The sequence below is a fragment of the Diabrotica undecimpunctata genome, chromosome 7, assembly GCF_040954645.1.
Source record: "Diabrotica undecimpunctata isolate CICGRU chromosome 7, icDiaUnde3, whole genome shotgun sequence".
Taxonomy (NCBI): Eukaryota; Metazoa; Arthropoda; class Insecta; order Coleoptera; family Chrysomelidae; genus Diabrotica; species Diabrotica undecimpunctata.
The window spans coordinates 31984640-31997774 of NC_092809.1; the positions used below are offsets into that span (position 1 = coordinate 31984640).

General features: G+C 32.8%; 1 protein-coding gene across 1 annotated transcript in view; it reads left to right on the plus strand.

Annotated features, from left to right (window-relative positions):
- The window catches only part of Hmt-1 (ABC transporter ATP-binding protein/permease Hmt-1), a 70117-nt gene that overhangs the window by 52711 nt on the left and 4271 nt on the right, over positions 1-13135 (plus strand). The window contains exons 9-11 of the mRNA XM_072537003.1: positions 1196-1401; positions 8210-8417; positions 12667-12845. Coding sequence (XP_072393104.1) covers positions 1196-1401; positions 8210-8417; positions 12667-12845 — 593 coding nt within the window. The remainder of the gene's footprint in view (positions 1-1195; positions 1402-8209; positions 8418-12666; positions 12846-13135) is intronic.

The following is a 13135-nucleotide window of genomic DNA, read 5'->3' on the forward strand; positions in this document are numbered from 1 at the left end:
GATTTTCTGAATGGTACACTAGAAGAGGTTTGATTTTACAGTCGCCACTCGCATTGGCGCAAAGTAGTAGAGTTATCTATCTTTCATAGGTTTCTGACCTGGTATCGTCTTCTCCTCTGCTGTTATGTGAGTCCTATTCGGCATCTTTTTCCAGAAAAGCCCTGTCCCGTCACAGTTGAAAAGTTGCTGGAGGATGTATCCTTTGGCTTCTATCAGTTCGGAAAACGTTTTGATGTTTTGAAAACGTCCCACGTCTGAATATAAAACGGTGATGAATGAAACTGTTATTTATACTATTTTGGTGACACTCTAAATATGATTAGATTGCTGTCTCCACTGACTGCGATCGTGTACGAGATAGTCGGCTTTATATAGTGATTTTCCCATGTTTTTTTTTTGTTTGCCCATATTTTTGGATGGACTTCGGTCCTCTATCTTTCCTTCTAATGCCAATAGTTCCATAGTCCCCATCCTTCTGGCTATCTGGCGAAAATAATAGGTATGCTTAGTTCACTTTTTTAATAGCCTGTCTTTTATATTAAGCTCTTCCAGAATTGACATGTTGGTTTTGTGTTCTGTCCAGGGAGTAATTTATCATATTGTTGTGAATTTATTTAAAGGTTCAATATTTATAACACGAATTTAATTTATTTTTTTTTTATATTAACTTATCTGACAATAATTTATATATATATCCGAACGTAACAATTAAAATCGCGAGCGCGTCTTTAAAATCAACTGATCCCCTTCAATTAAAGTTCCGTTATTATATATGAATTCCTGTTATTCGAGAACGGCGGCGATCTCCCCATAAGCTCAGACCGGTCTTATTTAGGCCTACCTGACACCTCGAATCGGATATGATTCATCATAATTTGGTTCTAGATCCCTGCCGAAATTTCTACAACAAAACAGAATTAGTCATAATATATTTACGGTTATTTTAGGCCATGATATTTATCGTAACACTATAGTTAGAGGTAATTCACACTGTATGTTAGATTATTATTTTTGAAAAATATATATTGAAATGGAAAATTTACCTGTTTCCGGAATTTTTATAGTTATCGTTTATTTATGTATTATGAATATAGCATTATATTATGGACGTAGTGTATGTTCTCGTCTTTATTAAAATATGTTTTTATATTATTTTTAAAGATAAACATTGATATTATATGGATTTTTATTATAGGATGAAGAATTTAAGTCAAGTATCACTCTTAATATCTTAAACACAGTACAAAATGTTATAATATGCGGAGGGCTATTAGCTGGAAGTTTGCTCTGTGTTTACATGGTAGTAGAACCTCGAACTCTAAAGGCAGGCGATTATGTATTATTTGCTACATATATAGTACAACTTTACGTGCCGCTTAATTGGTTTGGTACTTACTACAGGTAATTATCATTTCATTCAATATTTAGCACTTCATTTTTAAATAACTTTATTAGTTGACAATTTATCATCTTTGTATTATCCATATGCATATGCAATGTCTGCGAAAACGTGGTATCAAATAGTTTTTAATGTAAAGGTAAAACTGTGTTTCCAAGAAGTGGTGTCATAGAGATGGTTTGGTAGTAAATTTGAAAATTATAATTAGAGCAGAATCAACAAAAATTAACCTTTTAACATAAGTAACATAGATGTGATAATCGACATAGAGCATAGACTCTATGAAATTTCTGGACGTGCTAATAAACGACAACATAAAATTAAAAGAACATATAGACTAAACATGCAAAAAATTTTAAAAAACAAATCAGTTGATCCTTTATACCATGCGGGTGTATATTCTATTATTGTGCAAAACATTAATGTTTAGGGTCTAGTATCATAATCTTGCGCATGTTTGCTTTATTAAAATGGATTATCAGACGAAATTACAGAGACAGCTCAGTATACAAATTGTGGCTTTTTCTTTCGGCAAAACTGAATGATTTAAAAAATAAGGCAATGTCTGATAATATTCGTTTAAAGAAATACATTATTTAATATTTTTATTGGGAGTTAACCACAATTTCAGTTTAAAATACGATTATTTTGATGTTTCGATTTCTAGTTATGTTTCGATTTACTATTTTTATTGAGAATTAACCACAATTTTAGTTTAAAATACGTTTATTTTGACGTTTTGAGTTCCACTTCGGAAAGATTTCGTGCACGATTTGTCAGTATTCGTATTTAAATTGGTAAAGATCAGCATACTATGGCCATTTTAACCTCAAAGATGTGTAAAAACTCAAATAAGAAAACCAACAAGACATCTCTAAAAATGTTCTCACCTAAGTGGCAGAGTAAGAAGGTATCATCAAGTTTGATGGCCATAAATTAAAACAATTTGTTAATTAGATAGAACGAATAACCAAGAGAGCAGGAAAAATATGGGGTTTAAAACCACACATGTTAGTTTGAATTTATAATATGGTGATAAACAACAAAAATTATATATGTGTCAGTGATATGGTGACCAAAGATGAAGGAAAAAAATAGTGCCATCCTCAAATTAAGCAAGTTGCAAAGACTTGCTGGCCCTTGAATCACAGGGACTACGCGGGGCACACCAACGGCAGCTATGGACGCCCTACTGGACATCTCTACTCTGTAAATCGTTATGGGGTATCATAGACTGTGAGAAAACCTGAGTAACATAATGATTAGAACCGGACAGAGTAACACCATAAATTAAACTAGGGATACCTAGTTTAATTGTATTCTATGGATGATGACTTCTGTCCATGTTGTACCCAAATACAGACCTAAAGTAACTTTCCAGGTGGATATCTGCCCAATTTAGGGATGGAACAGAGGAAACACACAGCACAGGTACTACTGGTATAGAGACGGGTGTAAAACTGCAGAAGGGTCGTGTGTAGGAATCTATAGTTGTGGTGGAAATGTAAACATTTCTATTTCAGTAGGAGAAAATGTCTCTGTATTCCAGGTAGAGATTTACACAATCTTGTACTGTGTAAGAGAAATTAACATGAGACATACAGAACTGATTAATGTATGGGCAGATAGTCAAGCGGCCCTACCGGTCCTATCCAAAATAAGAGGGAGACTTATAAAAGCCCGACTTTGTCCTTTCTCGTTGAAAACAACATTTTATCACAAAGACAGTTCGGCTTTTTATCTAATAAATGTACCAGGGATGCTATGTTTTCTGTACTACATGAGGGCTATCAAGCACTAAATAATAATCTTTATACCTACTGCCACTGTTTTTTGTGACTATGCCAAAGCTTTTGATTGTGTAAATCACGACATTTTGATAAAAAAACTAAATTTTTACGGAATTTGAGGTATTTCTTTGAATTGGTTCCAATCTTACTTGAGGAATAGGAAATAACTAGTCAGAGCAAATGATACTAACTCTAGTCACAAAAGCATTGTATGTGGAGTACCACAAGGTTCAGTACTGGGTCCTCTACTTTTCCTTATCTTTATAAATAAAAACTTAAAAATCGATGGAAAAATTTTTCTTTTTGCTGATGATACCAGTATTACCTGGAGGAACTCTAATATTGCAACTCTTTATGCAATTATAACTTTTGATCTACTTAACATAAAAACCTGGTCTGACTCTAATTTACTCTCTTTTAACGCGGATAAGACAATCGCATTATCCTATAAAGGAGCTCTTCAACCCTTGCTTCTTAATAACAGCCAGATCAGTATCTCTGATTCTGTAAAATTTCTTGGTATTTTTATAGACAGCAACCTTAAATGGTCCCTTTATATCGATTTGTTAAGTTAGAAACTAGCCTCAGCCTGCTATACAATAAGATCTGTTTCGAAGGAAATCAATTTAGCATCTTTTAAAATAACATATAAATATATATATATAATAAAGATCCAAATATTGCAAATTCATACAGACCAATATCGTTACTTTCCTGTGTTTTTAAAACTCTAGAGAGACTCATAAAATTTAAACTGGATTGGTGGTTACAAAAAAATAATTTGCTACCAAAAAATCAGTTTGGTTATAAAAGAAGCTTTGGAACACTAGATGCTCTAACAACCATTGTGGTAGATGTACAAAATACCTTAACCAGAAACAACTATTTAACAGGACTATTCTTGGATATTGAGGGAGCATACGAATCAGTTTGCTTGTCAACTTTAAGAAATAAAATGGTTAATTTATTTCATATGCCAATCGCATTCGTGGATACAATAATTGGATTTTACACAAAGAGGATCATCTATGTAAGAGATCATAATAACAAGCTAATTGGACCGCGATATAATTATCAAGGTATACCACAAGGCTCAGTTTTATCTCCAATCTTATTCAATATATACAGCTCTGACATACATAACATCCAAATAAATAACAGTTCATTCAAAATCGTACAGTATGCCGACGATTTCTGCATCTATACAGAAAACAAAAAATATGAAACCTGTATACAAAGCCTTAGCAAAGTATGTGAATCCCTTTTTTCATGGTTCTTAGAGAATGGTCTCAATTTATCTATAGAAAAATCAGTAGTATCTATCTTCACAAGACACAACATTCCTACAAATGAAAATATCATTCTGAACGATCAATGTTTTAAGCTTCAAAATCATGTCAAATATCTAGGCCTTATTTTGGATAAGAAGTTAACTTGGAGACAACACATAGAGTACATGCTTGATAGATGTAACAAAGGCAGCAATTTCCTCAGAATGACAACTAAAACGTGGTGGAGTTGCGATGTAGAAACATCCTTGTTGTTTTATCGCGCATATATACGATCTATTCTAGATTACGGTGCTACTCTTTATGGTTCCGCCTCTAAGAACCTTTTAAGAAAAATCGACACGTTTCAAAATTCTATTATGAGGATATGTTTGGGTGCTATGAGATCAACCCCTATACAACCCTTATATGTTGAAGCCGCTGAGCTACCCCTGGAAAATAGAAGAAATTTTTTAAGTGAAAAAAGCCTTCTTAAAATTCTATTAACTAACTCCCAGTTATTTTCAAGCGTCCGTCAACTTAAGGAGTCAGATCTTACAAACAAATATTGGGAGAAAAACCTTCCCCGCCTTTATGCATGGCATTACAGAATAATCCTATTTTTTTCAAGAAATTGGACACGGTTGACAGAAGCTTAGACTACTATTCTTTATTCCACAGAACTCAGGTTATAATACCCACTTATAGTGAGAACACCATTATGAGTAGCAATCTTCTAATATCTCTATTGCAGGATTATAGGGAAGCCACAGTAATATACACGGACGCATCAAAAACAACAGAAGGGACGGGATGCGCATACTTTTTACCTGCTACAAACGTAGATTTCAAGTATAAACTACCATATGAATTTTCAATCTTTTCAGCGGAATCAATAGCTATACTTGAAGCTCTAAAATATGTTAAAAACACCTGTAATAGACATATCTTAATTCTGTCAGATTGCCTTTCAGTTTTGCAGAGCATAAAAAACATTGAATTACCCTCAACATTTAGCAACCCCTACATATTTGAAATAAAAGACCGATTGTATCATTTATCATCGACTGGAGTCAACATAAAATTTATTTGGGTCAAAGCACATATTGGTCTCAAACACAATGAATATGTAGATCACTTGGCTAAAATGAGTGTAACAACTGGCTCTACGTTGAAATATATGCTTAACACATCAGATGTTACTACGATTTTCAAAAAAAATCAGCAACTTAGATGGAAAGAGCAATGGAAACATTACTGTTCTACAAACTCTAAAAGGTATACCTCTTTACAACCAACTCTACCTCAAACAACCTGGTTTCAGAATTTCAAAGCTCCTCGTAAATATATTACTACTATAAATCGAATACGCTTTGGACATGCATGCTACCCATGCCATTTATTTAAAATTAAAGTCATCGATGATGATAGTTGCAAACATTGCGGCAAGCTAGGTGACCTCGATCACATCTTCTTTGAATGTCCTAAATTTATTCAGCATTCAAACTCCCTGTATACAAAATTAACTAAATGCAATACATACGCTCCATATAATATACAGTCTTTGTTAGCCATAGGTTCTGTAACAATATATAATTTAATTATAGAATTTTTGTCAGACACATGCATAGCTTTATAAATCTGGTACTCGTTCATGAAAATTTTCATGAGCGTGTATAGGATTAGACTTGTACCCTTTGTTTATCCTATATGTAACAATACCTTATCCGTGGTCCAGTATTGTTTGTCTGTTAAAATAAATGTCTTGACGGACCCCTAGACGAGAAGCGAGTGTCCTTGTATTTTCCTTCGACGTGTTCTTCTATTAATTATTCGTCTATTTCGTTTTAGGGATATCGCTGTGCATTTGTCTGAGAGAAATAATCTGTACTTATCTGTCTATACTTTTTTAAGGAATATAATATAACCTTTCGAGACTGGCTGAATGACGAAAGTCAATGCCACAAAAAAAAACAAACATATTTCTCTTTGTTCAAGCTCATCTTCGATATGGTTTTCTTTTTGGGGTTCTAGTACAGCTGCCCAATCTGATGTTATTTTTAAATTACAAAAAAGAGCAATGCGGTATCTTTTTGGCCTCAGTAGAATAACACATTGCAGAAGCAACTTCAAAAATCACGGGACCTTAACTCTTCCCTCTTTATATATTCTTGAAACTGGTTGTTTAATTCGTAAACGCCTACATTTTTTTCCAGCAAGACCTAATTATGACTACTAGAAATTCAAGCTTTGATGTGTATTTACGAATCCCGTCCACTGAGTTAGTAAAGAAATCTCGGCAAAAAAATTATACAACCATCTCCCTTTGCAACTTAAATCTAAACCTTCTTTCCTTAAGTTTCGTAAATTGACAAAAGCCTATCTATCTGAAAGACCATATTATTCAGTGGAAGAGTTTCTTAACGAATAACTAAGAAATTACAGAAGTACATAAAACTTCTCAAAAAAATTGTGCAAATGTGTTTCTAAAAAAAAGGAATGTCTATTTAAAAATATAGACTCACTTTAAAAGGTTGTTGGCGTCGCAAAAGCCAAATGCGGAAGCCAAAGAAACAGGTAGAGCCGAGGTGGCTCGATAAGGGGTCGATACCGTCAAATCTTTTTCTTCTAGTCGGCATGAAGAGAGCATTGCAAAAGGTACAAAGTAATTTAGGAATTCCAGCTTAGTGATAAACCGCTAATTAAAAAAACCTCTGGCAAAGAAAAACTTTCTGTATATTGTGTTCATATAAATTAACAAGGGATAATTAAACTTACTACTTTAGGAACGTGGGTTCTGTTCTTTTTATTATAAATCGATAGACTAATTAAAATTTTATAGACGTTTTATTGAGGGAAAGAGGGTGCATTCGTAGTACCAGTTTGTTCTCATGGTAAAATTAAAAACTCTTACATAATCACACTCAGACAAAATCGATTAAAGGGAGTACCTTGAAAATACTTCGTAGTTAGAAGCTCATAAACGAGATCGTATAAGTCCAGTACCGTCGAAAATTTTAAATTCAAGAAAAATTTAACTGTTATAACAATTCATTCATTGTTCGCGTATTTGCATTTACATGTCTACTTTACTTAGACCTTGATTAAGTTACTAAACATAATAATTAAATAAACGTTAACATAGTCATTCCTTTAACAACTCCTAAATTGCAAACGCCCCTGACTGACAAAGTTGAAACTATAAAATTACGTCTACGAACAGCTGAACAATTTGTACTCGTTGATGTCAACAACAAATTCACTGGAAATTAAAGCACTATGTCAAAAACGTTCTAGAATTTTGCATTTATATATATATATATATATATATATATATATATATATATATATATATATATATATATATATATATATATATATGAAAATTACTGAGTTCTCGGGAAGAACCGCGTTGAGAATTTAAAGCTCGACGTTTCGGCACTCATTTTGGAGCCATTTTCAAGAGTGATGATACAGTTTTGTTCGAGTTCGGGGTCTCAATCTGCCTACTCCCCTCACTCGAGACGTACCAGTATCGTGTTCTGTATAACTACAAGAACTGTCTCTCGGCACTGAGGTCTCAATCTGCCTACTCCTCAACGCGGTTCTTCCCGAGAACTCAGTAATTTTCATTTATCTGACCGCGGAAATTTATCCGAACATATATATATATATATATATATATATATATATATATATATATATATATATTTAGTTTATACAAAACTATGAAATTGTGTTGATTCTTGCAGGGCAATTCAAAAGAATTTTGTAGATATGGAAAACATGTTTGACCTCCTCAGAGAAGAACAAGAAATTATTGACGCTCCAGGAGCTAATGCTATATCTGTTCCAAGAGGTGATGTTGAGTTTAAGAACGTTAGTTTTGGATATCTTCCTGAGAAGTTGATATTGAAAAATCTAACATTCAGTGTTCCATCTGGAAAAACTGTTGCACTGGTAAGTACTGACGAGTATTAATCATTTTAGAGATGGCGTGAGAAGAGCACGTTTGACACGTCAGACTGGAAAAAGGGCTTGCTCTTGGTGTCAGACAATAATAGAACCGTTAGTTTCCTAAAGCAAGGCATACAGAAAAAATTAGCTGGTTATTTACCATTTTTGCACTGACCGTTTTTCGGTCATGTTTGGGGGGGGGGGTGGACACTCTTACTGTCCCATCTATGGCGTCAGAGAATATTATTTACTGAAATCAAGCCATTCGATAAATATGGCAAGAGTATGTATCATTTTTGCACATGTCGTGAAACGGTCATGTTTCGGAAAATATAGGGGGAAAACGCCCCCGAACCAAAAAAAGTCACAGAGGAAAACTGTGGCAGACTTGGTCAAGTCAAGTCAAGTCAAATTTATTGATCACATGCGACATTATACAAAGTACATGTATGAGACAAGTCAAAGTTACAGACATACATCTTAAAAGTATATAAATTAATAAACACGATAAAACATACTTAAAAGTTATTTTTAGAATATGGCTCTAGCTCACAAATGTATTGATGTACACACCTCCGAAAGTTTGGCTGATGTAAATTCATTCGTATATCTATTGGTAATTTGTTAAAGAAACTTATGGCTGCATAATTTGTGCTACCTTCCAACAAAACAGAACGATGTTGTGTAAGCATAAAGTGATTGTCTCTGAATCTTGTTGAATAAACATGGTTAAGTTGAAATTTATTAAATTCATAAATTTTGTTATGTTAATACAATATACACGAAAATATATACAGACCAGGAATTGTAAGAATATTGTTTTGTCTAACGATGCCTCTACAAGAATCTCTAAATTTCATTTTATACATTATCCTAATAGCTCTTTTGTGAAGTACGAATATCTGCTCTAATTCAGAGGTACAACCCCAGACTTCAATGCCATATTTGGCTATTGAGTAAAAATGGGCAAAGTATACTGTTTTTAATATTGATGTATGAAAGAGACGTGAAAGAATTCTTAATGCATAACAAGCGCTACTTAATCTGGATTTCAAATTAGAAATGTGGTTTGACCATTTACAATTACTTTCTAGAAGTACCCCCAGCAACTTCGTGCAGTCTGTTTTATCTATTGCTGCTTCTATAGTGGCTTGATGGTTTATTAAATTATTTGACGTGAAAATCATATACTTTGATTTCTCTTCATTTAAAACTAATTTGTTAGATAAGAAATAACTGTTGATGGTGGATAGTATCTGTGTAGTTTTATTTTGCAAATTTTAATCAGACGTTCCTGTGACTAGAATGTTGGTATCATCCGCATAACTGATGATGTTAACCCCAGTCAGTGAATTAGTTACCAAAGCTATATCATTAATAAATACTATAAAAAGTAGAGGACCCAATACACTACCCTGAGGAATACTATAATGGATATCCAATGTGTTTGATTCGTTTACAAGTTCATTAGATGTTATCTTTACTTTTTGTCTACTATTCTCTAGGTAGGAAGTAAACCATTTTAGAACTACACCACGAATACCAATCCCCTCAAGTTTTGTTAGCAACAAATTATGATCCAAAGTGTCAAAAGCCTTGGACAAATCGAGAAATAAACCACATGCCTTCTCTCGTCTGTCCAAAGCATCCAACACTAAGCTGACGAAATTTGCAAGAGCTGTAGTTGTAGACTTAGAAGATGTAAAACCATGTTGAAAATTATGCAAGACACTATGCTTTTTTAGGAATGCGTTCATTCTAGTATAAACCAGAGTTTCAATTATCTTTGAAAACACAGATAAGAGACTTATGGGACGATAGTTGTTAAGGTCATCTTTATTACCACTTTTGAATAAAGGGATTACAATAGATAGTTTAAACATACTAGGAAATATTCCTTGTTGAAAAGAGGCATTATTAGATCAAATATCCGTCAGTGGATCTGCGAGAGCATGAATGCATTGTTTTAATAACTTGGGGAAATCTGATCAAAACCACAACTGTGTTTGGATTTAAAATTTTCGACTATACTAGTTATTTCCTGTGGGTTAGTTGGATATAAAAACATAGAACAACTATTACGGTTTTTTTATGCTGATGTAAACCCACCTATTTTAGTAGGATCCAAAGCGGCAAGTAACTGTGGAGCCATTTCAACAAAATGGTGGTTAAATTTGTCTGCTAAATTACTGTTATTATCACTAGGTACTTTTGAGTTATTTTGTTTCCCGACTGTTAAGTTTACTAAATGCCAAATACATTTCATTTTATTTGATGATTCGTTTAACTGTCTCATGAAGTGACTACTTTTAGCTGCTTTTAAGTTAATTGAATATTCTGCCTTTGCCAAATGAAGGACTGGCCTAAGATTACTATTTTGCTGACAGATCGTTTCTAAAAGTTTTAGCTGATCCCTTAAATTGTACAGTTCCTGCGTAAACCAATTCGAACGTGTACATTTTTTAGGTTTACATTTAAGTAGTGGAAAATGGGACCGAAAGTAATTTTGGATAGTATTTAAAAAAGCTAATGATTTATCCTGAGCAGAAATTGTATTAAATACCTCTGACCAATTTGTTGACTCAAGGATTTGAACAAAACGATTTATGTTCCTTTCACTATATGAACGGATGAATATATAGGCATCATTGTCTGTGTTAATGCTACATTGGAACAATTGCGCACGATGATCAGAGATAAAACCTTCCACAACCATTGTTTTTTGTGGGTGATTTATGTTTGTAGCAATATAATCAATTTGAGTTTTACTAGTTGCAGTTACTCTTATATAATCATTCACAGTTACGGTTAAGCCATAAGAATCTAAAACATTCACCAAGTGCTGCTTATTTAGTGCATTTGATTTGAAATCTATATTAAAATCACCTGTTAATACCTTACCTTCGGAGACTAGCACATCAAGTATTAGATCCAGTTTTGACATAAAAACATCAATAGAGCTACGTCCAGGCAGATAAATACACAACACAATAGTCTAAGGTCTAAGGAAGCCGTACAAGAGGTTTCAAGAGAGTATAAATCTCTACAAAATTTGCCGGCGAGCACTCTAACTATAATAGTTCTGTAGATTTTACTTGGTTTTCGTGCTCTTATTATTTATCATAAATATATCAATTTTTGCTGTTGTTTTTCTTAATTTCATATTTGTATTATGAAGGCTGGTTAATGAATGTCTTTTTAATTCCGTCTTTCCATAACTTAAAACTTTACTACAAGCAATACATTTGTATTTGTTTTTGCTTGTTGGTACTGGCACAACCCAATCTTTAAAATCCTCTTATGTCAGCTATGAAAAAGAACACTGTTTTCTTTGTTTCATGATTAATTTTTTTACTGACTTCGCATTATCACTATCACTTGACATTGTAAAAGAAAAATAACTTTAAACAAACTGAATTCAGTTCAGTTCAAAAACTCAGTTCTCAATAATATTGTTGCTATTTATATAAAATTTCCTGTAAGTCCCTAAATCGCCTTCTGTACTTCCCGATTCATTGCCCACAATAAAATCTGTCACAAAAATTTCATTCTGTACTTCCCATTTATTATATGCTAAGAACTCAACTTAAAAAACTCTACCAAATAGAAATCTCCATTGAAATCTAAATTACTTACAGGCTTTGCTGATAAATGACACGGTTGTAAATAGAAATTAATTAACTGCTGAAATAAATTATTTTGCTTAATATGATAATATCCCTCATTTTGATAGAAAAATCCCTTTATCCCATTTGCTTCAAAAAATCTCTGGAAAAAGGGATAATCCCTTCCAAAGAACATCAACAATTTAAAGTGTTTAATAGAAACTGTCTAATAGGATTTTTTAGACGAAAATTAAAACCTTAGCAAATTGTTTTATGATACACAGAATGGACGAAAAAAAGCTATAATATGATGGTTTATAATAAACACCTTATCGACTACTAATCCCTGAAATTAATTTCTCGAAACTAGTTCCATTTTTTTGTTTTTATTTTTATTATTATCAAAAGAATTTTAGGAGGTATGTCTAATGTTTCTTTTATTATTCATAGGCAGTAAAAATGCTTATAGAAAATTTAAAATGAGTTCTGCATAAAACGGCTTACATAAAATTCGTTTTTTTTGCGTTTACCAATCCAACTAATATTAATAATTGACGGTGTGCCGTTTTTATTTATATAGGGTAATATAGATAGGGTAAATCGTAGGTCTTTATATTTACCGATGTTTTTCAAAATTTAATTTTTAGGTAGGTCCATCAGGAAGTGGCAAGAGTACAATTATAAGACTTCTCTTCAGGTTTTATGATGTCGATACAGGAATTATTGTTATAGATGGGCAAAATATTAAGACTGTTACCCAAGAATCACTAAGAAGAGCTATCGGCGTAGTTCCACAGGATACAGTATTATTTAATAATACTGTAGAGTAAGTTATTTAATTAGTTAATAATAAAAAAATCAAAAATTTTGAACATACAAAATAATCGAGATAATACAACGTATTTTTTTTGGCCTTAGGTTCATGACCTATTTAGCCAGACAATTGGTTGAATACGTGTAAAAATAATTAACTCTTACACTTCCTTTAATTCATTTCTGAAAATTTCCTAAACGTTCGTTCATTAACTTAATTTCCTAACCTTCCTATTGAAAACACTATTGGGTGACTATACAAAAAGGATTGAACAGGAACACACGCTTCACGCTAAGGTCCCC